The sequence below is a fragment of the Rhinopithecus bieti genome, unplaced genomic scaffold, assembly GCF_001698545.2.
Source record: "Rhinopithecus bieti isolate Rb0 unplaced genomic scaffold, ASM169854v2 scaffold_11919, whole genome shotgun sequence".
Taxonomy (NCBI): Eukaryota; Metazoa; Chordata; class Mammalia; order Primates; family Cercopithecidae; genus Rhinopithecus; species Rhinopithecus bieti.
The window spans coordinates 530,765-556,942 of record NW_016807055.1 but is presented as its reverse complement, the minus strand read 5'-3'; the positions used below and the strand labels follow the sequence as shown (position 1 = coordinate 556,942).

The following is a 26,178-nucleotide window of genomic DNA, read 5'->3' as shown; positions in this document are numbered from 1 at the left end:
CACAAGTATCTTTAACATGCTCTACCAGTGCTTGCAGAAAGAAGTGCAGAATGAGACTGTCCACAGAGTCAGGCTTGCCAGCCAGGAGAGGACTCCGGAAACTGACTTCTGATGGCCTGAGAAACTTCCTAGTTCACAATTCCCAGACCCAGACAAAGAGCACTGTCTTTTCTCTAATTGTTTTCAAATGGGCCATTTCCACCCTCTAATCAGCCTCTGGCCCTGGAGGGTGCAGTTCCCCTTGTCCTCCGGAGTCTCCCTGTCTCTGTGCTGTAGAGTCAAGAAGGGATGACCACCTGCCCTCACTGGGAAAAGACAGAAAGTCTGACTTATTCTCACGACTCACACTTATTGGGCTCCAGAGGTGTCAGGGCATCTGCCTTTCATTTCTTAGGTTAAATAAGAAATCAATCGCTGCCATTTATTGCACCCAAGTTTCTAAAACGATCACAATGGATTAGTGGCAAGAAATCCTTATGACTCATCTGTGGGCAGAGCTGGGCTATTTTGATAATCCTTGAGTAGGCAGATGGAACTTTGAGGCCACCTTCTTGGGTACGTAGATCACTAGGAAGCTATAGGTCTCGTAACTGTGGATTAGAGCTGGGCTGAGAATTGTTTCATGGTTTTTTGTGACTGTATAGCTAGAGACTCTCTTGTTTGCAGAGAGACACTCTGAACTCCCCCTAGCTGTCTAGAGAAAGACGGCCTTCACCCCTCCTGAGGTGACCTTACACTGGGAGGCAATGGGGACCCTCTTTTGGTCCTCCCCTCTACCTTGAGGGCATCTGGGTGCTGTTGCATTAGATAAAAGGCACTGCTCATTTTCTGTGCCCTCTCTGCCTCACTGCAGAGCCTGCTGTCTCCGGTGGCATTTGGATTTGGCACTGAGTACCTGGTTCGCTTTGAAGAGCAAGGCCTGGGGCTGCAGTGGAGCAACATCGGAAACAGTCCCACGGAAGGGGACGAATTCAGCTTCCTGATGTCCATGCAGATGATGCTCCTTGATGCTGCTGTCTATGGCTTACTCGCTTGGTACCTTGACCAGGTGTTTCCAGGTAAGCATCCCCCTCTATAGGGTAAAGGTAATTGAGTTCTTCAGATCCCCAGCCCTCGCCATTCATCTAGTTTAAATTTCATTGCTTCTAAGCTCTTTGTCAGAGCCAGCATTTGAAGTTTAAATCTAGAAGTCAAAAATCCACCAGCAAATCCTACTGGCTTTACTTGAGAAACAAATCCAGAATCTGATCTCTTGTCACCACGTAACCTTCCCAGTCCCAGCCTCTTCCTTCCACTACCACCTCGCATCAGTCCATTTTCCACACTGTATTCAGGGAGATCCTTTCAGAATCAAGGTCATATGGTGTCAGCCCTCTCTGTCAAATGCCTCCACTGGCTTTTCCTCTCGTTCAGAGTAAAACCCGGTGTCTTAACCCTGGCCTCCAAGATGCTTCATTATCTGGCCTCCAACTTTCTTCCTCATCTCATGATTTTCCCTTCTCCTCCATGTTCCTCTGCTCCAGCCACGTCAGCCTCCTTACTGACTGTTTAATACACCAAGTGCATTTCCTCTTCAGGGCCTTTCCACCTGCTGTTCTCATGCCAGAAGCACGTTTCTCTCCCCCGACCCCCCAACCCACCCCTCATATCTGCAGGCTTGCTTCCTTACTTTGTTAAGGTCTTTGTTCAAATGTCACATTATCACAGGGATCTTTCCAGACTGAAGAGATCTACATATCTATGGCTCTATAAACAACATTCCTTCAGGGTTCCCATCCCCTTACCCTACTTTATTTTGGGGAACATTCTTCAACATCTGATATGATGATGTATCTTGTGCATGTATTTACTGACTCTCTGCCCTTAGTAGAAATGAGCCCAGAGGGCAGGCACGTGGTCTATTTTGTTAACTGTGACAGTCCCAGTGCCCAGAATAGTGCCTGACCTTTGGTGGCACTGAATAAATATCTAATTAATCTGTAGCATGGAAAATCAGCTTTTGTAAATTGGCTGTTTGCACAGTCGTGTATTTACTTGGTAGAAAATCAAATTTTCCTTCAAATTAGCATTTTCTGGTCATTAGAGCTGCCCCACCTTCATCTGAGTGGTCTCCAAGTCAGCCGACAGCCTTCTTGTGCTATAACAGCCATGCCTGGCTCTTGATGCTATAGCCAAGAACAGGCAGGAAACGGTGAGGCTGGTCCAGTCCATGAGGAGGGACAAACTCACATCTCTCAGATCATCTCAGGGCAGCCTTTGTTGGCAGAAATAGGTAAGCAGCCACCCTCAATAGGAGGAAGGCCTCTAGACTGGGTCAGGAGGCCTGGGTTTGCATCCTAGTGGCATGGGTGCATTCGTTTACTAGAGCTGCCATAACAAAATACCACTAACTGGGCGGCTTAGACAACAGCCATTTATATCTCACAGCTCTGAAGACTAGAAGTCCAAAATCAAGGTGTTGGCAGGGCCATGCTCCCTCTGAAACCTATAGGTGCTTAGCCACTCCTTGACTTGTAGATGCACCCTTCTGATCCTTCATCTGCACATGGCATTCTCCCTGTCTTACATGGCCATCGTATAAGTGCACCAGCTGGATTGGATTAGGGGCCTACCTTGCTCCCAGGTGACCTCATCTCAACTAATCACGTCTGCAATGACCCTGTTCCTAAACAAGGCCACATTATGAGGTACCTGGGGTTAGCACTCTGGTGTCTTTTTTCTTGACACCACTTCTGACACCAAATGTGTGTTTTGGTTTTTGTTGTTGTTGTTGTTGTTTTGGCACCAACCAATTCTCCTATATTAATGGGTTGTCCAAGAATTCAATTGAATTCTGACACTATCCAGAATTCACACAGACTCCACGGGTTCAGTCCCACGAGACTGCCCCCTCTTCAGATGCCAGCTGGAAATGTGGTGCCCAGGCTACCCACACTTTTGCCAAAGTCCTGTACTTACAATCACAGCTTTAAAATGAAGGATACAGCTCAGGAACCGCCACATGGAAGAGAAGCACGGTATGGGATTGGGGGCAGAGCTTCTATGCTTTCTCTAGACACACCACCCTCCCAGCGCCTCAAAGTGTTCAGCAACCCAGAAGCTCTCCAAATCTTGTTGTTCAAGAGTTTTTATAACCCTATCTCCAGCTCCCTACTCCCCTACTGGAGGTTGGGGGTTGGGACTGAAAGTTCCATTCTTCACATGTCTGGAGGTCGAGGGTTGGGACTGAAAGTTCCATTCTTCACATGGGTGGTCTTTCTGGCGACCAGTCCCAAGAAACTGCAGCTATCTTGGGGCTCTACCCTGAGTCACATCATTAGCATAAACTCAGATGTGGTGGAGGAAAGGGCTCATTATGAATAAAAAAAGACACTCCTTTCTGCCAGGAAATTCCAAGGGTTTTAGGAGATCTGTGCCCTGCACAGGAGCTGGGAACAAAGACCAAGTATATTTTGTATTATGTTACAGACCCCAACATATCTTTTTGGAGGGAGACCAAATTCAACCCATGACGGTGACTTTGAACAAGACACTTGAACTTAGTCTGCTTTTTCTATCCTACTAGACTGTTGGAAAGAGATATAATAGATGAAAATTAGCTGATTAAAATGGAAATTTGTGCATAATTCAAAAGTTTTATTTTAGCCAAGCTAAAGCTTTCATTTATTCACCAGCTATTTACTGAACAGCACCTGTGTGTGAGGCTCAGCAGGGCCAGGTTCCGGGAATAGAGTGGTGGAGATAAAGATCCAGATCTGCCCCGAGGAATAGACAGTTCAGTGGCAGCAAAGGCCATGAAACATATGGCAACTCTTAAAAAAAGCTGAGACCATGATTCTACAAAATCAACATTTTGTAGGGAGCAGAACTTTCAAAGAGAACTGGACTAGAAATTTGGGAGTCTTTTTCTTGGAACCCTGGTGGATCCAGCAGAATGAGGGGTGGGGTGTAGAATTAAAACAGTGACATTAGAACTGGATTACCTGTGTTGGAATTCCTACATTTCTGTTTAACTCTCTGTGACCGGGGCAACTATCTGTGACCAGGGGTAGATGGCTCAAGCTCAGTGTGCCTCAGTCCTTTTTCACACGAATAATATTACTACCTATCTCCTGGGATTGTTTTGAGGTTTAAATTATTTAACACATGGAAAGCACTCACAGCAATGCCTGCCACAGAAAGAATATCCAGTACATGTTAGTGATGATCACCATTGTTATTATCTGACTCCTGGAAAAGGACTTGATTTAATAATCTCATGAAACATTTTCTTGGAAAACTAATGTCAACCAAGATTATTGGTCTTACTGTTGCTTATAACACCCCAAAAACATGACCGTGTGGATAAAAATATGTTGGAAGGAGTAGTCTTTCTAGGAGCCTGAGAATAGCCGTGTAATGATAACTACAAATACCTGTAGTTACAATTTGAGGTAGATAAACCCTGGATCTGATAGAACTGCGGTAAGGTAGGATAGGGAGACTCCTTCGACCTTCTCTGTTTCTTTGTTTCTATTTTTAGGAGACTATGGAACCCCGCTTCCTTGGTACTTTCTTATGCAAGAGTCGTATTGGCTTGGCGGTGAAGGTGAGTCCTTTAAAACACAAATCTTAATGTTTGAAATCAGCTCCTTGGGCTCTGTGCAGGATGCGTATGGGTCACAGAGGTGGCCTTCTATGTAAATGGTGTGATTCCTGATGAGTCAGCTGCCTCCTGGGACTCTGCCCCTTAATAGGCATTGCAGCGTCTGGGAGCCTACCTTTCACGAGTCACTGGGCCCTGTGTGATCATGAATGGCTGATCATGGATGAAGCCCTGTGTCCTGTACACTTTGTCCAGTAGACTAAATTGCCCTATTTAAAAAAGGCCAAGCCACTGCAGGGTTCAAAGAACTTTTGCAACTTTTCAGTATAAAGCAGAAATCCAGGGAATCATGAAGGAACCTTTGCATTCGTCTCCCACGGCCTTCCTCGTGCTGTTTTATTCTTCTCTGCCTTTTCAAAATATAAGTTAGTTTATTCTCCCAAGATGCAGACTCCTCCTGGGGCTGAGGCAGAGCTGTTGATCTTCACGGTAATGCCTCAGATTCTCCTGGTGTTGATCTTTCTTAGGGGTGGGGAAGAAGGCTGAAAGGGCATTTGCCCACAACACATCTTAGGTAAAAGGCACCTTTACTACTGAACCAAACAGGAGGCCTAACTAGAGAAAGTTCTAGAAGCAGGGAGAAACAGACTCTTTTGTGAGGTCTGAGAAAGCAAAGAAATTCCAGAGTGTGAGCGGGGGGCTCCCCTAGAGCTGGGAGGCTCTGCAAGCGAAGGAAGCACTCTCCCGTCTGTTTGTTGCTCACCTACCTGTTCTTTACTTTGTATTGTTGGGCCTGGGCCAGGACTTATCCTGTAAGCACTGAGATCGATGTTTGTTTTCTCTAGGGGATTAGTCTAGGGCCTTTAAAAGGTTTGGCTAGGTTTTTTTTTTTTTTTTTTTTTTTTTTTGCTTTTGTTTTCACTGGGTCAAACAAACAGCACGTTGACAGCTCAGGATTTTTTCATTGTATTGACTTATTCATCTTGTCTACCTGTAAACTTGTTAATTGTTTACTATAATAAAATTATCATATAATAAATGAAAAATTTCAACACAGGGGTGTATTCCTAGAATGTTTTTAATGTCAATGAATATCAGGGCTTGTGGGCATTTTTTTTTTCCTCTACAATCCCAACAGATACTCTGCCTCTTAAGAAAAAAAGAAATCATAAGAAAAATATGCTCCTTCAAAAGTGAATCACAAATATGTTTGCCAACGGAAGGCAAATATTTTTCACCTGTCTCATAGGCTGGACTGAAATGGATTTCTAAAACTCTCTAAAACCAGAAAAGAGCTGAGTGTCTATCCAACCTCCCTCCTTTCACAGATTAAAAAATAAAAAATGAAGCCCAGGAGACATCCAGTATCTTCCCCTATTGGTCACTTGGGACAAAATCTGGAACTTGCACATATATTGCCTGGCAGGAAACTCATTCCAGTGATTAAACTCTTTAAGAGGATGTTTCCTCTTGCTAGTTCATTACCTATTTGTGCAGTTTGGTAGCTAGTAAAGTGATCAAAGGAACCGTGGGGCATAGATTCAAAAGCCCTGCAGGAAGCAGAAATAGAAGAACAGTACTAGAGGCGGCAGGTCCCTGACCACCAGGCCCACTACCTGCCGCTCCAGCACATATCCTGCACGTTTTCAGAGGGCAGGGGACAGAGGGGCCCTGGGTGGCTGTTGCCTTGAGAAATCTCGCCCTGCTCTTGTGTGTGCACTTGAGGCCGAGAGCCCTTGGATGCTTGGTGACAGTGGTTTCCTCCTGTCCCTGCCTTCCTGTCTGGCAGACTGACTGGTCCTTCTGCTTCTCTTCCCCTTCCAGGATGTCCTGATGTCTTTTTAAACCAAATGCCAAGTTTGCCAAAAAGTGTCTGTGTGTGTGTGTGTGTGTGTGTGTGTGCGCGCGATGTGTGTGTTTATACCACACTTCACAATTTGTCCAGGCTTGTATTAATACCATCACCAGGCTCAACCCTGGTGTTAATTCCAAGATACTTAAATGCCCATCTAGGTGAATTTCTCAGGTAAACCATTTCTCAAGCTGCAGTTTAAGCTGGCTGCCCATCATAGCACTTTGAATAGACTTTATGTTTTTGTTTTTTGAGACAGAGTCTCACTCTGTCGCCCAGGCTGGACTGCAGTGGTGCTATCTTGGCTCACTGCAGCCTCCGCCTCCTGGTTCAAGTGATTCTCCTGCCTCAGCCTCCTGAGTAGCTGGGATTACAGGTGAACGCCACCACACCTGGCTAATTATTTTATTTTTAGTAGATACGGGATTTCACCATGTTGGTCAGACTGGTCTCAAACTCCTGACCTTGTGATCTGCCGGCCTTGGCCTCCCAAAGTGCTGGGATTACAGGGGTGAGCCACCGCATCTGGCTCCTGAATAGGCTTTTACTCAAGGTTCGCCATGACTTTCACATGTTTTGGATTGGAGTAAAATGGACCAGTGGTGGGCTAAAGAAAATTAACTCATTTCAAATTCAAAACTGGTTTTCTTAATTTTTTTAAAATCACAATTTCTGAAACTGTGGGCTCCTCCTGGCACATTGAGAGGAGGAGGTGAAACTCTCCAAGTCTAAGCGCCTGTTACAAATCTTCCTCTGGGACTGGCAAAGATTGTGCAATCATGCTTGAGTACTGCACAGCCGTAAAGCAGGTCAGAGGCTGGCTAGGAAACTCATTTGCTCCCCGTACCTCTCCCCTCCTTTCCTGCCTTTGCTGGTTCTCAGCTCCCGGAGGTAGAGTAACACTGGCTTCTGATTGGTGCAGGGTGTTCAACCAGAGAAGAAAGAGCCCTGGAAAAGACCGAGCCCCTAACAGAGGAAACAGAGGATCCGGAACACCCAGAAGGAATACATGGTAAAACCCCAATAAAGAATGCACAGCAGAGGCGAGGAAAAGGCTGTAAGCACTGCAGAGGGCCAGAGCAAAACATCTCATGGCAAGGGTGGAAATAAGCCCAGGAAACTGACTCTGTTGACAAGTGTTAAACCAGATCCCTTCTCAGAGGTCCATCTGCATGTGTGTGGAATGAATGGTTCAGCCCAGACATTAGCGCATATTTCCTGGAGAAAGCAAATACCAACTATGTAGTGTGCCTGTGCCCTTGTTAGGCAAATCCCAAGTGAGTTGCACAAATGTGCTGACTTCCGAGGATTTAGCAAGAACAATAACTTTGGTCACTGGGACTTAAAGCGGATATGAGCTATAAGGAAAGACAAAAATAAATGCTTCTGTGTCCAGGGGGAAAGAGACTCCAGGGGAGCTGACTACACTTCACTTACGGCTTACAAATCTAGAAGGCCATTCATTGAAACCATCAGAAGCCTTTCCTGACAGTGGAAGTTACCTAATAATCCCTAAACTGATGACCCAGGTTTACAAGTTGTGTTTTTCCTGGCTTTTGCTGCCCTCATCTTCTCTCTTAAACTAGTTCTGTATTTTTCCCAAGGCTTTTCATTCCCTAAGCATATGCATTTCTCTGTGGCCAAAATGCTCTGGGTTTAGACAGGCAGCACAGCCCCTGGGCTCTGCCTGACAGGGCAGGAGAGGGTCTGGCTATTATCCCTCCAGCCCACCACAGGGGTGTACTGCCCACTGCAGTACACCATGCCTCTGGGAAGATCCTCCTCCCACAGTGGAAAGTCAAGGCTGAAATCAGGAGGCTGGGGACTGATTCCACCTCAGTTGCAGGCAAGGCCAGGAGGCACACACAGAAGAAACAGTGGAATTTCTACCCCTAGGGAAACAAATGCTTAAAGCTACAGTATTAAGATGACAAATTAAGCTGTGCCATATAGGGTGAAATGAAGCAGGGAGAGATGGGAGGTCAGGGAGAAGTGAGAGCACTAGGTGAGGGTCTGCAGTGGAGGGGGCATGGGAGGAGGATGGAGGGGAGTGGGATTTGAGGGATGGTGATGGGGAAGCGTGGACTGCCCTACCCATTGGACAACTCTGGGAGTTCTGAGGAGCAAGAAGCCTTAGTCAAAGTCAACTCAAAGATTCAAGCCAAGGTGACTAGGAGAATGGCGGTCCAGAAAAGGTCATGGGAGAGTCTGAAAGCAGATGTTGTTTTGGGAAGATGAAGAGCCTAAGCCGCTTCCAGAAATTCATGAGGAAATGCTCCATGGACTGTTGGTAATGAGGGCCTAGGACCAAGGTTGAGCTTGGGGCGAACTCTCCCTATAGACAGTGAGTGCACTCTGATGAGCATGGGCTCTGGGTTCAAATCCCAACTCTGCCACTCATGCCTATGTGTCCTTAATAGGAGAGTTGATGTCTCTGTGTCTGAGGTTTCCTCGGCTATGGAAATGTGCCTAATAAATGTTTACACCTTAGGACCGTTATAAAAGTACATTGAGGTAATTTGTGTAAAGCAGTTGAAGCAGTGCCTGGCATATAGGAGGTGCTATATAAATGTTTGATGCTATTATTACTATTATGATTCTGCAGTCTACGGGGCAGGTGATGTTACAGGCAGAAGATAAGGACTGGAGAAAAAGCCCTGGGGCCGTGTAATTAGGCATTATGTTTACATCATGTTCATTATTTTCCTCCAAGACTCCTTCTTTGAACGTGAGCATCCAGGGTGGGTTCCTGGGGTATGTGTGAAGAATCTGGTGAAGATTTTTGAGCCCTATGGCCGGCCAGCTGTGGACCGTCTGAACATCACCTTCTATGAGAACCAGATCACCGCATTCCTCGGCCACAATGGAGCAGGGAAAACCACCACCTTGTGAGTCTTCCAGCAGAGAAGCTGGCTGCCATGCTAGCCTGGCATTTCCTGGCTTAGTCTTTCCCTGTCAGCGGCTGTCTACTCTTTCCCACAAATTTTAGTGACAAATATTTGTGGCCCCAAGAATGTGTAAAAGCTTGCTGCAATATTCAAAGCTCACTCATATGTATTTTCTTGAGGGGGAGGTAGAATAAGTTTATTGCCCCTTTTGTGTGCTGGGGAAGTGGACATTCATTCAGAGAGTTGAAGTGACTTTCCTGAGGCCACTGAGTTGTCATGGCTCAGTGGGGGCAAAAGCCAGGCTCCGCAGTTGCCTCTTGTTTCTCACACCTTGAGTCTTTCCCCCATCCCAACAGTCCATGGTGGTGATCAAATCATGGCCACTGTCATCACGTGCATGGAAGCTATAGAGTCCTGCTATTTCCCTATTTCCTTTCTCTTTGCTTTGCTTTCTTTTCTTTTTTTTTTTTTTGTTTTGAGACAGTGTCTCACTCCATTACCCATGCTGGAGTGCAGTGGTGAGTGCAGTGGTGCGATCTTGGCTCACTGCAACCTCCACCTCCCAGGATCAAGCGATTCTCCCACCTCAGCCTCCCAAGTTGGTGGGACTACAGGTGCATACCACCACGCCCAGCTAATTTTTGTATTTTTTTTTTTAAGTAGAGACAGGGTTTCACCATGTTGGCCAGGCTGGTCTCAAACTCCTGACCTCAGGTGATCTGCCCACTTCAGCTTCCCAAAGTGCTGGGATTACAGGCATGAACCACCACACCAGGCAGAGTCCTGCTATTTTCAAGGAAAATTCCTTTTCCTACCAATCATTAGGCAGGCTTCAACATCAGCTGATGAGGGTTAGTGGTAGTTCTGGAGAAAGTAAAAAAAAAAAAGCCAAAAAGCAATCAGTCTCTAGAGGGGCCTGTGGAGTAACCGACGGGCAACAGAAGGTCAGGGCACGGAAGGCGAAGGGCTCTGCGTGGCCCTGTCAGCTCTGCAGGCGTCCCGCTCTCCTCCAAGGGACCCGAGCGCCATCTGCTGAGAGGAGAACAGGGCCCGCCATGGTTTCCCAAGGAGCAGCAGACACGGACCTCACAGGGGACAGCGAACCCACGTGACACAATCTTCACGTCCTTTGGAGAGCCCCAGGAAGGAACAGCAGTGTGTACACCCTGTGATGGAATGTTCTCTAGGGCGGTTCAGTGTGAATGGAATGTGGGGCCGGTGCCATTCTATTTGGTTCTGTTTCCCTCTAGTGGTGGATCCGCGGAGATTTCAGCTTCTCCATCAGGACGAGTTCAGATAGCCTGAGCTGGTATCAGAACTCAGGGACACAGCTGGGTGTGGCGGTCCTGCATCCATCTGATTTCTCTCCACGCTAACTGATATGGTCAGAGAGCTGGAAGTCAAGTCCAGCACCCCAGGGTTCCGCAAAGGCAAACACATTACTTCATCAGCTGCTGACATGCAACTTCCCCCAGGGGTTAAAACAATGTTTAATACTAACAGTAATAATATTTTTGAGTTTTACTTTATGCTGGCTCTGTTCTAATGTTGTAAGTGTATTAACTCATTTAAGCCTTACAACAGCCTAGGGACATGGGAGTCATAGTTCCCATTTCACAAAAAAAAAAAAAAATGCCCACCGTTGCTCTTGGGCTTTTTATATTTTGGATCCAAAGCTAATACTGATGGTGGTAATTCCCATGCTTGGCTTCCATCAGTTAATCAACAAATGCCTAGGACTGCTTAGAGTTATCGCCTTCATCAAGACCTTACCCGGCTTTATGATGATGACACCTGGCTTTTCAATAGCCATGACTGCTCACCCAGGAGGCAAAGCCTTGAGTCATGCACCAAACACCTTTTATTGATCCTCTCCAACACCAGGCTCTGTGATGGCTGAGCTGGGGATACCTGTGACTGCATATGAACATTCTGAGGCTGGGAATCCCAGAGGCCCTCAGCGTTGGCCTGGGAGCCCCAGGAAATAATTAGCAGAGAAGGACGGCTGAGGTGGCCCTCTGCATTAGGGCCTGAATGCACACGCTGGTGCTAAGGGGGCCCCACAGCTAACAGCGGTTTGGGTTTGATTGACAGCTCAGGCAGGAATCCAGTGAGAGTTCTCACCGAACGTAGTGTGGGGCAGCCCTCCTAAGGCATGTTGCTAAAGGCCATCTCTTCTGCCACTGACTCCTGTGTTCCGCAGGTCCATCCTGACGGGTCTGTTGCCCCCAACCTCTGGGACTGTGCTCGTTGGAGGAAGGGACATTGAAACCAGCCTGGATGCAATCCGGCAGAGCCTTGGCATGTGTCCACAGCACAACATCCTGTTCCACCAGTAAGCAACACAGGAACTGAGACCTCCCCATCCCCTCTCCTCACCTCTGCCCCCAGCACACTTTTCTAGAGCCCAGCTCAGGGGTGCTGGGCCGGGGCACAGGCAGAGATACAGACTCTTATTTTGTTTCCCCCATGTTTAAGGTCCTTTGTCCTACTTCCAGTGAGAATTGTCCCTCAGAATATGGGACTCTGGCTCTGCTGCTCAGAGCTGAGGGCTTCCCCATCAGAAGGATGAAGCTGCCTTCACTCTGACAGAGCAGCTGATTGATCCCCTAGCCCCTTGTGCAGCCCTGAAGTATTTCCTTTCAGGGACCAAAGACAGGAGGACCATTGTTCCTTTTTCCTGTGTAAGCCATGGTATGAAAGGCAAACTTTTCAGTGGGCTTTTCAGTTACTTTTTTTCCCCAATAAGGTATCTTTTACTTCTTATCTAAGAAGGTATGCGTAGTCATTGTGAAAGAAAAAAAAGGAAGGAAGGAAGGAAGGGAGGAAGAAAAGGAAGGAAGGAAGGAAGGAAGGAAGGAAGGAAGGAAGGAGGAAGAAAGGAAAGAAGGAAGAAAGGAAGGAAGGAAGGAAGGGAGGAAGGAAGGAGGGAAAAAAGAAAGTGAGAGAGGGAGGGGATGAAGGGAGGGGAGAAAAGGGAAGGGGAAGGAGGAAGGAAAGGGAAGGAGGGAGGAAGGAAATATCGGTAAACAAAAAATCGAAAATAAAAGTCACCTGTAATTTCACTACTCAGAGATAACCACTGTTAACATATTGGTATATAATTTTTTTAGAACTTTCTCCTATACATATATAGATAGATAAACACATATACTTTAAAATCATAAAGAATAGTAAAACTATGCATACAATTTTATAACCTGACATTTTTTTCAAAAAAAGGATTGCTTTTTTAAACATAAGATATCATGAACATCTTTCTTGTCATTACATATTCTTCTATAAAATAATATTTAATGTTTACAGACTATTCCATTGTATGAATGAACTATGTAAGCCATCCTCTTATTAGCTATTTAAGCAGGGTCTGCTATTTTTGTTTTGTATCATAAACACCACCGCAGTGAGCATCTTGATTGCTCAGTCAAGAATACTTGTCCTCAATTATTTCTGTAAGATCGGCTGCTAGAAGTGGAAGTGCTGAGCCATTGCTTTTCTCGTTGTCCCGTCCTCCTAGCCTCACGGTGGCTGAGCACATACTGTTCTATGCCCAGCTGAAAGGAAAGTCCTGGGAGGAGGCCCAGCTGGAGATGGAGGCCATGTTGGAGGACACAGGCCTCCACCACAAGCGGAATGAAGAGGCTCAGGATCTATCAGGTGCTGGGAGTTGGATGGAGACAGGGCCACAGATGGCAAATTCATGGCTTCCCAGTGCACCCAGGAGGCAGGGGAGGCTTGGAGCAGGAAAGCTTCTAAGGGTGGGAACACCTCTGTGAAGTTACCCCAAAAATCTAACAGCAGCCCCCAGAGCATTATCCCTGCAGAGCACTGTCTCACAACAGCCTGGGTTTTATTTGTCCTGAGGTTGATGTGTTTGAACAGTCTTCAAAGGGTCTGATCCAAGGAGGCAATGGTTGCCCTTTCTGCATTTACAAAGCCTGAACAGTATTAGGACTTTGAACGCTATGAACATCTAAGAGGCAGCATCAAACTGCTGCTGGATTAGGGTGCCCCCACAATGCCACTGGCCCTGGGCCTTTCTCGTCCCCATCCTCCATAGTCCCTTAACTCTCCCATCCTTCTTGTGCCTCCAGGTGGCATGCAGAGAAAGCTGTCAGTCGCCATTGCCTTTGTGGGAGATGCCAAGGTGGTGGTTCTGGACGAACCCACCTCTGGGGTGGACCCTTACTCGAGACGCTCGATCTGGGACCTGCTCCTGAAGTATCGCTCAGGTAACAGCCACTGCTCAGTCTCCTGGGCTCTCACTGCGGCTCTACCTGTGGTCCCCACTCTCTCACCTGGCATAGCTGAGTACAGGAACCACCATGGCTACACTTAGAAGGGGGTTTGTCAGTGACTTGGTGAATCTAAGTTCCAGCAAAAGCCTCCTGAGGTTTTTAAAAATATAAACAGGGAATCATTGATGAGGCAACCTACTTCCCAAAATAGTTTAGAAAATTCTCTCGACCTGCAGCCCTTCTGTCTGGAATGATGGATGCTACTCTAGGTGAAAGTCCTCTCTGACCATGGGGAACCAGGTCACCTGCAAACATACCTAGAAGCTCCATAGCTGTCAGATGACCACTCAGGACCAGTGCGAAGGTGACCTGCTGGGCATTCAGTGCTCCAGAGGATGGCCGCAGATGGAAGTGGCTCCTCTGTCATGGCACCTCTCAGACAAGGGGCTCAGATTGGAAGACACAGCAGGCAGAGCTGAGTGCCCATAGAGGTTAACAGCACGGTTCAACCCCATGATTGAGCCAGAGCTTTCCCCCTCACTCTACTCACACAGCATTGCCCTGTGCCTTTCTCTGAGAGTTTGTCATCCTGGAATCCTCATTGCTGTTTTCTTCTTCTAATTTTTTTTTTTTTTTTTTTTTTTGGTGAGACAGAGTCTCGCTCTGTTGCCCAGGCTGGAGTGCAGTGGTGTGATCTCCACTCACTGCAAGCTCCGCCTCCCAGGTTCACACCATTCTCCTGCCTCAGCCTCCCGAGTAGCTGGGACTACAGGCACCTGCCACCACTCCCGGCTAATGGTTTTTGTATTTTTAGTAGAGATGGGGTTTCACCATGTTAGCCAGGATGGTCTTGATCTCCTGACCTCAGATGATCTGCCCACCTCGGCCTCCCAAAGTGCTGGGATTACAGGCGTGAGCCACCGCATCTGGCCTGCTGTTTCCTTTTAATGACATCTCCAGTTAGGGAGAGTATGCACGTGTGTGTTCTTTATGACGATTATAAATGCAAAGCTTAATGATCCAGAAAATGCACGTATGAAACTCACTAGATGCTGACCATAATACACAAGCCCCTAATATGGAGATTTATTTGAATCACATCCTGTGCTGGATGCAGAGACACTGTGTGTGGCAATGCCTTACAGTATGTAGGATGCTATGAAATGTTAGTTATTATTGTCCTAATATCCTGGAATTTGCTGCTGAACTAGTTCCCTTGGATGTTTTTTAGTTAATTCCTGATTTTTGCAACTATGTAGCCAGGAAATTGCTGTACACCCTTTACCAACCACACCTAACCCAGGGCAGGGTTGGTGATTGCCCTGGCCCCTACCTTGCAGGCAGAACCATCATCATGTCAACTCACCATATGGACGAGGCCGACCTCCTTGGGGATCGCATTGCCATCATTGCCCAGGGAAGGCTCTACTGCTCAGGCACCCCGATTTTCCTGAAGAACTGCTTTGGCACAGGCTTGTACTTAACCTTGGTGCGCAAGATGAAAAACATCCAGAGCCAAAGGAAAGGCAGTGAGGTAGGTGTCTGCCCAGGGAAGGACCCTGGCCTGGGTGAGAAGGAGCACACAGCACGGGGCTGTCACTCCAGACATGGCTACTCACACAGGCTCTTGTCATCAGAATCAGTGTCTTTGTTCTGGGACCATTTGCAGAAGATTTCGATGAACATATTCTGAAGCCTCCTCCTACAGAGATGCTTTAGCCAAAATGAAACAACTGGCTTTACTTGGTCTGCAATTATTACATGCCAGATTACACACCAGGATCTCAAGCTTCAGATGTGGTTTGGTGCAACATAGAAGTGAGTGTCTTATTTTGTAAGGTTAGGCTGTTTTAAGAGCAATTGGTTAAGCTTCATTCTTTTTTCATTTCAACATTCATATTCCCTAATTAAACCTGAATTTCAGTGGTAAGTGAAGGGTAAGAGGAGGCCTCCTTGGGTGCTATAACATAAAAATGATGAAGCCAAAACATACCAACCAACGGAGACCACTTCAGCACATCTGGAGACCCAGTTTTATGTCTGTGCTGCCAAGTGGACAAAACTGTGTCATCCTAGGCAAATTATTTAATTCCTCCATATTTTTTTTCCAGTCCAGAGGTCTTTTTTTTTTTTTTTTAACACCTATTATGCCATGAATTCATAGAGAATAGGTTCCAGCAGCTCAGGCTCCTTCCCACTGGTTCTCACAAAGTGTGCTTCTCTAGGTGGAGCAGGCTGGCGCTTCAGTTGAACCCAGGTACCTTTCTCTTTGGCTTCTTTCTTTTTCTGATCATTTTCCTTCACGCGTTTCAGGAAGCCATCTCAGCTCTTAGAGTGCTTAATGTGCTCAATACGCACATTAATTATCTTGGCAAGAATCTTGCCCTTAACTTGTTTGTTTACAACAATGCCAACAGCATGCTGGGTAACATTGTAGACTCTTCCAGTTTTGCCATGGTAACACTTGTGGGGCATTCCTTTTTGAACAGTACCCATTCCCTTGATGTCTACGATATCACCTTTCTTATAGATTCGCATATACGTGGACAAAGGAACAACTCCATGTTTTCTAAAAGGCCTAGAGAACATTTATTGGGTGCCTCTCCTCTTTCGCTTTGTGTTCGTCATTTTGGCGAATTACTGGAAGATGGCGGTTCTGGCTGAAAGACCCTCCTTATTTTTTTTTATTTTTTTTTTTCTTCTTCACATGGAAAATGAAGCTGATGACCTCTGCTTCTGCTTCTTAGGGATGTGAAGATAAATGAGATAAAGTATTATAAATGTGCCCTGAGCTTCTTAAGAACAGGCATCGCTCACATTCAAATGGTCACGATTATGATATGGCAGCATTATTTATGCCTCTGGTTTAAGTGTCTGGCTGCTGCTAGGGTTTCCTGTTTCCATCCACAGGGAGGGAGGCGCAGAATGTCTCCCACAGGCAGAACCTACAGCTGCCACATAATTGAAGACAAGCCAAAGGGACCCTTGGAGGTTCTGCTGCTCTCTGTGCGTGACTCACACACTAGGATAAAATCAAGCGACTACACCCTCAGAATGCTCAGATGAATTAACAGATTAAACAGTGAAGAAAAAAATGTGTTGACTACACTTGGCAGTGAGAAATAAATAAAGCAGGCAGTGACAGCAGCCGGCATCAGGGAGAGGCTGTCACTGAAGGGATGTGCATCTTGTCAGTCATCCCGTCCATCTGTCTGTTGCAGGGGACCTGCAGCTGCGCGTCTAAGAGTTTCTCCACCACTTGTCCAGCCCACGTCAATGACCTAACTCCAGAACAAGTCCTGGATGGTAAGGACTGGACGGGCCATACTTGGGTTCCTGTCTGGCAGCCATCTCCCACTGTTGCTGGGTGTGTCCTGTTGTGATGCATTTTAATGGGAGCAAAGAGAACACTGTGTACTTCTCAAGGTCACGCAGTTGTTCTTTCGCTTTGAGCTTCTTTCTCCTCGTCCACCTTCCTTCATTCCCAAAGGGATTTTAAAAGTCATGCACCTAAGGGCCCTCTCCCTTTAATTAGGAATACACTCTGCTCTTACCCTTAGTAAGCCTTCATTCCTGGGGTCTCCCTGCCCTGGCTCCAGGCCACATTCCTTAGTCTGGGGAGAGCTTCTTCTACATGTGTGCCATGGCGCCCTCTAGTGGAAGCACGGTGATGCACGGCTCTTCCAGTGAACTTGTGGAGTCAGATTGCATGTGTGGATGGCAAGTCTGGAAATAGCATACACTCCTGTTACACTCCTGATTCTCCCCTCAGCTTCCCAACTTCCCAGTGATTCTCCCTTTAATTAGAATGCACTGAAGCTCTCAGGGGTGCCCCCATCTCCAGGGAGCTGCAGTAAAGAGGCTATCCCCTCTCTATGTGAGAGAACATGTGAGAAGCAGATTCCCACACAGGAGCAAAACTAAACTTATGTACTGATACAAGTTAATGAATGGGGAAAGTATCTGCTTATCAAAGAAAAAGCAAATTTTTCTATTTAGCACAAACTGTTTCTAAATGTTAAGAATTTACTAACTGAAGTCTGGTGAAGCAAGAGAACCTGACAATATTTGTGTCGTCCGATCATTACAACTGGAGGGAACATGCCCAGAGAGCCATCGTCATGGTTCATGCAACTGCCTTCTCTTTACACTGAGAGACCCTGTGATGAAGAGCAAACATCTTTTTAGGATGACACTTCTGGGTCTTCCTCCTAGCCTGCCTTCCTGTGGGTATCTATCTCCCCACTCTCTGAATCTTGGTCAAGAAGTTTGTATTTGTTTTAAATTAATACTAATATGTTAAGTTACTGTGATTTGCCAAAATTGGGTTGGAAACAAGGCCTGAGTGGCTGAATGATTCCTTTTTTTTTTTTTTTCAATTACTTTATTTCTAAACAAAGATTTTCTTTGTATAGAATCGAGATGCTGTGAATGGTGGGAAATGCAGTCCATAGTTATGCCTCAAGTAAGACAGGGAAAATCATTTAATCCCCAGTTAGCTCCTTGAAAGTCTTTTCACTCAAACACACCCACACACCACACACACACTCATGGACCTCCCTCCCAGATGCCCAAAGCCCTGCTGACCTATAGAGCTACTTCTGGAAAGGCTGACACATGCCTAAGACACAATTCCTGGGAATCCAGCGGCTTTGGGTTCAATTTCCTTCCTAAGAGAACAATGAATATGACCCCTGGAGAGCGGTTAGGGCAGAGCTGCTTCCTTAACATAAAGGACTCTCCAGCCTCCGTATGAAGTCATCCCAGAGTTAAAGACAATCAAGTCCAACTTGCAGATTTGACATAAAGCAAGACTTCCAATCCAGCTAGGCAGAAGGATTTTGGTTGAAAGCTATGAAATCCCTTCATATGGATCGTTTTTTAAACAGCAATAAAAGAAAAGAACCTACTGGGTGTCCTCAACTCTGAGAGCTGCTTTCTGAGAGTTGTGTTTTGAGTGCTGGAATCCCTCTCCCTTTGACCTGCCTCTCAAGACAATGTGTGAGAGAACTCTCTCTCCAAGTGTATGCAAGTGAGGTTTTTACAGTTAGATTTTTAATTTTAAAGTAATACACACTTGTACACAAAATTCAATTCTGAATGTATACATGTGTCAGATAAACAGTTGATACCTGACACTTGTTCACAGTCCACGATACACACCCCATATCCTACCCCCTCCCCCAGCTTCTCTCCATGGCTTCTCAACCCCCCTCTGCATTTCCTGTGAGCTGAGGATTCAGTTTTGTTTGTGGAGGCAGGTGCAATCCCAAGAGAAACTGTGCAGTCTTCTGAGAAGTTAGAGCAGGCACGGGTGTGTGATTTAGGGAAGGCACTTCTCACTCAGCTTGGTCACCGGTTCCAGGTTTGTGTCTTGGGCAAGTCCCCCATAGCTGGGGACAGACCAGAAAAATGAAAACAACTTTGACTTAGCCCTCAAGTTTTCAGTGAATGAGAATGAAAAACAACCATGACTAAGAGATTTCTTACCGAGATGATGTAAATGATAACAATAGCAGCCAGCACTCACCTATGTGCCAGGTATTTCTCTAACTGCTTTGTGTAGTTTAACTCATCCGGTCCTCAAAAACAACAATGAAGTGGATACCATTATTTTCCCCTTTTCACAGATGAGGAAACTTGAGTGTGACCCACCCAATGTAACATAGCTTGAGGGGACAGAACATTTGGTTGAACAGAGGAGGAACGGGCACAGGAAAGTTGCATGACCCCACCCCCCCTGCCTCGCCCTCAGGTTGCACAGCTAGCTAGTGGGGAGGACTTTGCTTCCATTTCCCTCTGCCTCTCAATGGTGATCTCGGGGCCAACTAAGCTAAAAACAGACTTGATGGAGCATCAGTCCTCTGAAAGAGTCACTGCCGAGATACAAAATGCCTCTTCCTCAAAGGGGAGGTGGAGAGAAGTAGGAAACCTGGGTAACCTCACCATCTTCCAGGTTCTGGAAAACAGAGCTGGCATCAGTCTTTTTTCTTGTCCTAGGGGATGTAAATGAGCTGATGGATGTAGTTCTCCACCATGTTCCAGAGGCAAAGCTGGTGGAGTGCATTGGTCAAGAACTTATCTTCCTTCTTCCAAATAAGAATTTCAAGCACAGAGCATATGCTAGCCTTTTCAGAGAGCTGGAGGAAACGCTGGCTGACCTTGGTCTCAGCAGTTTTGGAATTTCTGACACTCCCCTGGAAGAGGTAAAGTAGAGATTCCAGCTGGTTTCTGTCAAGTGCCAGAAGTGGCGGTTCTTTGAAAAAAGTCTAACGTTAGAGCAAAGTTGTGTAAAAGCAAAAAGTCATCATTCCCCACCCAAGCATAGCAACTATCTTTATTTTGGCATACTTCCCCTTCTTTGTATGCATACATATTTTATGTAGTTGTGGTTACTGTGTGCTTACGTTTTTGTATTTATAGAAGACAATGTTCTTAGATAGAGTCATAATGGATTTTCTTCCCATTATGAAGCAATACCCAACAAAACAGAGCTTGGGTTAGATTTTTCTCAGAGTAGGAATGACTAAATAAAATTCTCTCTTTTTTTCTTCTTGACAGATTTTTCTGAAGGTCACGGAGGATTCTGATTCAGGACCTCTGTTTGCGGGTATGGTGCTGGAGACTGTGGCTTGTCCCTTCCTCGCCCCCCTCCCAAGTTCTGTCTTGAAAATCTAAGGGGCTGGGTGCGGTGGCTCGTGCCTGTAATCTCAGCAATTTGAGAGGCTGATGCAGATGGATCACCTGAGTTCGAGACCAGCCTGGCCAACATGGTGAAACCCCATCTCTACTAAAAATACAAAAGTTAGCCAGGCATGGTGGCACGCACCTGTAATTCCAGCTACTCAGGAGGCTGAGACAGGAGAATCGCTTGAACCTGGGAGGCAGAGGTTGCAGTGAGCAGAGATTGTGCCACTGCACTGCAGCCTGGGTGACAAGAGCAAAATCCGTCTCAAAAAAATGTCTAAGGAAAAAGTCATGAAACAACAAAGAAGGCAAATACTCCTCCATAGTATCTGACTCCCCAGTAGTAGGCACTTTGCATCCTAGATGGCTTTGAGTGACAAAGGAATAACAGACTGAGTTAGGTCTGGGTGGGGGCACTTTGGATGAATGAGGATTCTTATGGAGGTCAGCTTGGTAGCTCCATCCCTCAGCTTCTCATGCCGGATCCCCAGTCCCTTGTTCCTGCCACATCATCGTCCTCATCTCCTCCTGTCATTTCCAGCAGGCCTCTGATCCATCCCTGTCTGCATGAGTGACAGCTGGCAGAGTCCTTAGCGTTTATTAAACACAACTCAGATGCCAGTCTCTTGGCCCCTTTGAGATCAACATAAAATCATTTTGAACCCTTATTTAGTGGTCTATGGGCTTTGAAAACAATGGGGACCAAAATTCCTGTGGATTCTAGAAGTCTCCCTTCTACATGTGTCAGCCTGGGCACCAACTAGCTCCTTCCATAAACTTTTACCAAACTCACAGCCACACAAAGCATCTGTGAGTGTAGCAGAGTTTACGGGAGAGGGTGGAAGGTGGGGAGATAGACATGTGACAGGGTTACCTGCCACACAAACAGAAACTACTTCTGATAGAACACTAGGCATCCATCCACACTGTAAAATCCTCCCCTGGTACAGGCAAAGCTTTGCAGCGATTTTCCTTTGCTGCCCCTAGGTTCCTAACACCTCCTAAACCACGAGTTACCTCCTTCTTCTCAGTGTGGCATATTTCAATGTTTTCCTGTTGGAGTGTTTCCTCTTTATGGGGATTCTGGAATCAGCTCTTAAGATAACTTGGTTTTCATCTTTCTTCATAAGTGAGCCCAAACATCTATCTACTATGCCTAGAACTACCAATGGACACATATACCAGCCCAGATAGGCTTCAGCCCATCCCAGTACGTCACGTGGTGGCCAAAAGTGTAGTCATCCTGGCAGAGTGGGGGTGGAGCAGGAAGCAGTTCTTTCCAGGGGGCAGGAGCAGTTTACCACGTAGCCCAAGTTTCTTTCAAGCTCTGCTGACACAGAAGTTGAATAATCTCAGCTCACCCAAAGTCAAAGACTTATATTAACCAAGACCAGAATGAAAATATGCTAATTTATAGCAGAAGCTTTGCTGGATTCAAGAGTTAGGGCCTTTTACCTGTACCGAATATTCCTTCTTGATAAACAGGCCCTCTCAGAATAAATTACACATCAGAGGACTGTTTAGTCAGCATAAGCGTAGAACAGGATATTCCAAAGATACAGTCAAGGGGAGTGGGTAAGAGTGTAGCTTCTGGAGTGAGGCCGACCAAACATCAAACCTGAGCTTCATAATTTGCAAACTTACTGGCTTTGGGTAAGTACTCAGCCTCTTTGTACTTGTTTCCCCATCTGCAAAATGGAGATAATAATAGCATCTACTTATAGCATTGTTGAGAGGATTAAATGAGTTGATGCTTGCCAAGTTATAAAACAGTATATGATCTCTGATTAAAAATTAGCAACTCTAGACTCAAGGTTTACAAACCATCTTTTACCTCAAAGCACTTAACATCCATTGTCTTGTTTGATTATCACTGTAATCTCATGAAGCAGGTCGGGCAGGGCTCTGCCACATCTGGGGGAACTGAGCTCACAGAGTTTGGAGGGTTTGACTAAAGTCACCCAGGCCACTGGGTCTCACTCTCTGGTCTTGGCTCTCAAATCTGGTATGCTCAATGCCACACTCTCAGCCACTTTTCAGATGGCTAAGTACATTTATTTTGAATTAACTCAGTCTTAGAGGATGTCATTTTCTGACCTTGTCTCCAGAGCTTAAAGGAACCTGTAGCTGTGCATTGGGGTCGCACATTGCGTGGCATGGAGAGGGTCTGTGGCTGACTGCCACGGTTACTACTTGAGACCATCATTACAGCAGTTACTACTGTTACTGCCTGAGAACATCATTACAAGACTAAATGAAGGGATGAACATAGAAATGATAACAAAAAACCAAAGTAACTATTTTAAGGAAAGGCTAGCATTGGGAAGAAGAGAAGAAGAAAAGGGCTTCCTGCTTCTAGTGCGTAAAGGCAGCCCCCTAAGCTTCTGCAGCCCTTCGTTATTTATTGGGTAACAAGAGCAAGGAGCAAGAGGTAACGATTGGTCAGCTACTTAATTGATCACAGGTTCATATTGTTACTGACAGGTTTCAATTATGCCTAATCATAAGAAACATTTGTGCAGCCTCCAACAAAGGTCAATGCCTCTTCTGAAGGGGTGGCTCACAGTCAGTAACTAGAAAGCAGCAGATAACCAGGGACAAACTGGTGATTCTGAATAGGCCTGGAACCCTTAGCTCTGGCCATGTCAGTGGGCTCCAGTCAGGATGGAGCCTTCAGGGAGAGATCAAAGCTCAGAGGTGTGAGATGATATCAGCCAGCAAAAAGGAGGGGCAGCAGGGATCCTCCCAGAGGGAGGGCCAGCCATAGCAGACATCAAATCTGAGCCCAGATCAGGAGAAGGAGCCGGCAGAACTGGGGCTCTGGCACCGAGAACCTGCAGAACTTCGCCCCTCTGAGTGCAGGTGCCAGGGCTGGGGCTGCCACCCGGCCTTCGCATTCCCAGGCCTGGCACATCATAGGTAAATGTAGTTAAAAGGATGACTGAGCTGACCCAATTCCCTTTACAACTGTCCTTGTCCTGGGGGGGGTTGAGGAGGGTTAAGAAAGCAGCTAGGGACCAACGAACAGTCCTCTAGGCTCTCCGTGTCCAGCAATAGTTGTTTGGCAAATGAGCATTAATCAGTGACTATAAACTATAGCTTCAACATAACCAACAGTTTGCAATGATTCCTAGAGCATGTGCCCATGTGTTATCTCCTTTAATTTTCAAAACAGTCCTGTGAAATGTTCCTTTTTTTTTTTTTTGAGATAGGGTTTCGCTCTGTCACCCAGGCTGGAGTACAGCGGCCCGATCATAGCTCCCTGCAGCCTTGACCTCCTGGGCCAAGGGGTCCTCCCACCTCCACCTCCCAAGTAGCTGGGACAACAGGCCCACACCACCGTGCCTGGCTAATTCCTTTTTTAATTGTTTGTAGAGACAGGGTCTCCCTATGTTGTACAGGCTGATCTGAAACTCCTGGGCTCAAGCAATCCTCCCGGCTTGGCCTCCCAAAGTGCTGGGACTACAGGCATGAGCCACCATGCCTAACCTCACTTTCATTTTACAGATGAGGAGTCTGAGAAAACTCAGATTTAGGCAGACTGAGTCACTTCCCCGAATTTATGTATCTTGTAAGAATCCACATTCAAACCTCAGTCCCCTAACTCTTAGTTCATTAATTTTTCTACCACTTCTCAGTATTCTCTAAGAATTCGGAAAGAACCACATTGACTCTGATTTTTCATTTGTTTAAGTGCACAGGTAATAGGTGAATGTATTTTGTTGTTTAAAACTTCATATAATACACAAAAGGCTAAAGTCTCGCTTCTCACTTCCTCCTCCCTTTCTAGCCAACTCTGCCTCCCCAGGGAGAGCTTCTGCTGACAGTTGGCGGGCATTCTTTCAGAGTTTTACAGTTATGTGTGTGTGTGTACATAAGATGTCAGTTTTTCTTTGTGCACGATACATGAATTTTAAACATAAATGTGAATGTATTACACATATTGACCTGCACCTTAGTTTTTTTGTGTGTTTGTTTTGTTTTGTGCTGTGCTGTTTGAGAGGGAGTCTTGCTCTGTTACCCAGGCTGGAGTGCAGTGGTGCAATCTGGGCTCATGTAACCTCTGCCTCCTGGGTTCAAGTGATTCTCCTGCCTCAGCCTCCTGAGTAGCTGGGATTACAGGTGCCTGCCACCATGCCTGGCTAATTTTGTATTTTTGTAGAGAGGGGGTTTCACTATGTAGGTCAAGTTGGTCTCGAACTCCTGACCTCAAATGATGCACCCGCCTCAGCCTCCCGAACTGCTGGGATTACAGGTATGAGCCACCATGCCCAGCCAGTTTTGTTTTTTTTATTAACCAAGTTACATATTTTAAACCTCTCCATGTCAATGCTTTTAGAGTTATTTTGTTCTCTTTAATGTTAATAGAGAATTTTAAGGCAATTTCAGGTGAATGTATACAATTTCTCTGTATAAGTAATTTACACTGGAAAGTAGACTTTTATAAAGATGATTAAGCTACCAGCCTGGTATTTCATTGCTGACTTAAATGAAGAGAAAAACCAATGCTGTAAGGAAAAAAAATGGCATTAGAGATCCAGACCTTATAGGCATCTTCCAAATTATTAATTCAACCTCCCAAAACAGGTGGCGCTCAGCAGAAAAGAGAAAACGTCAACCCCCGACACCCCTGCTTGGGTCCCAGAGAGAAGGCCGGGCAGACACCCCAGGACTCCAATGTCTGCTCCCCTGGGGCTCCAGCTGCTCACCCAGAGGGCCAGCCTCCCCCAGAGCCAGAGTGCCCAGGCCCGCAGCTCAACACAGGGGCACAGCTGGTCCTCCAGCACGTGCAGGCGCTGCTGGTCAAGCGATTCCAACACACCATCCGCAGTCACAAGGACTTCCTGGCACAGGTACTGTTGTCAGTTGGTGTTTAGCTGAGCTCAGTGGCTCCCCTCGCAGCCTTCCCCTCCTCTCCTGAGTGTTCTGCACACATGGGTTCTAATTCAGTGAGGAGCACCCTCTTTAGATTCTGCCGGCTTTGTTTCCCACTTTCCAAACCCTTATTTTGATTCTTGGTAACATGAATCTTCTTTGTAAATTGGACCTCCCTTAGCAAAGAAAATAGAATAATAGTGAAAATGTTAATATTGTTTTTATTTTTACGATGAGGGGTAAAGTCACGTTTTCATTCATTGTTGCAGTGACCCTACATATCAAAGTCATTGTCCTCTTTTTTCCTTTAATGTTTTTTTAATTTAGAAAAAGAAGCTCTGGTTCAAAGAACAGCGAGTCATATGACTCGCTCTTTGAACTGCCCTTCGACGTCTGGCTGAACACTGGGCTGCATTCAGATTCTTCAGTGGCCACCAGAACATTCTGTTTTCTTCTGCACATCTTAGCTTTGCACACCCTGCCTATTATGTTCTCCCAGAAGCCCAACCCTCTCCACCAGAGGCTGATTAGGAGGCTGCAGGATAAATGTTTAAAAGAATGCACAAGCGCGTGACATCTCCATGCCACAGTCATGTTTATTCCACGTCTATTCTCCCACAGATCGTGCTCCCAGCCACTTTTGTGTTTTTGGCTCTGATGCTTTCTATCATTATCCCTCCTTTTGGCGAATACCCTGCCTTGACCCTTCACCCCTGGATGTATGGGCAGCAGTACACCTTCTTCAGGTGCGGAGACTTGGAGTCACCATTCTCCTCCGTGGGTTTGGGGCGCCTGGGTCACACACTGCTTGAAAGGGCCCTGACCTTCCCACTTCACTGGGACTTTCACCAATGAGGGAGGGGTCTTGGGGCTCCCTGCAAAAAGGAACTTAATGTATCTGCCTCTGCTTGGAAAGGTGATCCCAGTGGACAGGCAGGCAGGACTGCTTGGGAAGGACGAGCGGGGAAAGGAATGCAAAGCTTGGGTGAGCGGGTTGAAGCGCCATCTTTTTGAGGCATAGGTGACATGCCATCAGACCACTGTGAGTGTTTG

The 26,178-nt window shown here is 46.3% G+C and overlaps 1 protein-coding gene and 1 pseudogene across 2 annotated transcripts in view; one reads left to right on the top strand and one right to left on the bottom strand.

Moving 5' to 3' along the window:
- ABCA4 (ATP binding cassette subfamily A member 4) overlaps positions 1-26,178 on the top strand; it is a 136,722-nt gene that overhangs the window by 71,636 nt on the left and 38,908 nt on the right. For both annotated transcript variants that reach the window (XM_017879783.1, XM_017879782.1), the window contains exons 16-28: positions 854-1,058; positions 4,523-4,588; positions 7,360-7,449; positions 9,151-9,325; positions 11,529-11,660; positions 12,843-12,982; positions 13,420-13,557; positions 14,904-15,097; positions 16,785-16,869; positions 19,564-19,769; positions 20,125-20,173; positions 24,838-25,103; positions 25,747-25,871. In XM_017879783.1, the coding sequence (XP_017735272.1) occupies positions 854-1,058; positions 4,523-4,588; positions 7,360-7,449; positions 9,151-9,325; positions 11,529-11,660; positions 12,843-12,982; positions 13,420-13,557; positions 14,904-15,097; positions 16,785-16,869; positions 19,564-19,769; positions 20,125-20,173; positions 24,838-25,103; positions 25,747-25,871 (1,871 nt within the window). The remainder of the gene's footprint in view (positions 1-853; positions 1,059-4,522; positions 4,589-7,359; positions 7,450-9,150; positions 9,326-11,528; positions 11,661-12,842; positions 12,983-13,419; positions 13,558-14,903; positions 15,098-16,784; positions 16,870-19,563; positions 19,770-20,124; positions 20,174-24,837; positions 25,104-25,746; positions 25,872-26,178) is intronic.
- Positions 15,709-16,194, bottom strand: LOC108534433 (60S ribosomal protein L21 pseudogene; annotated as a pseudogene).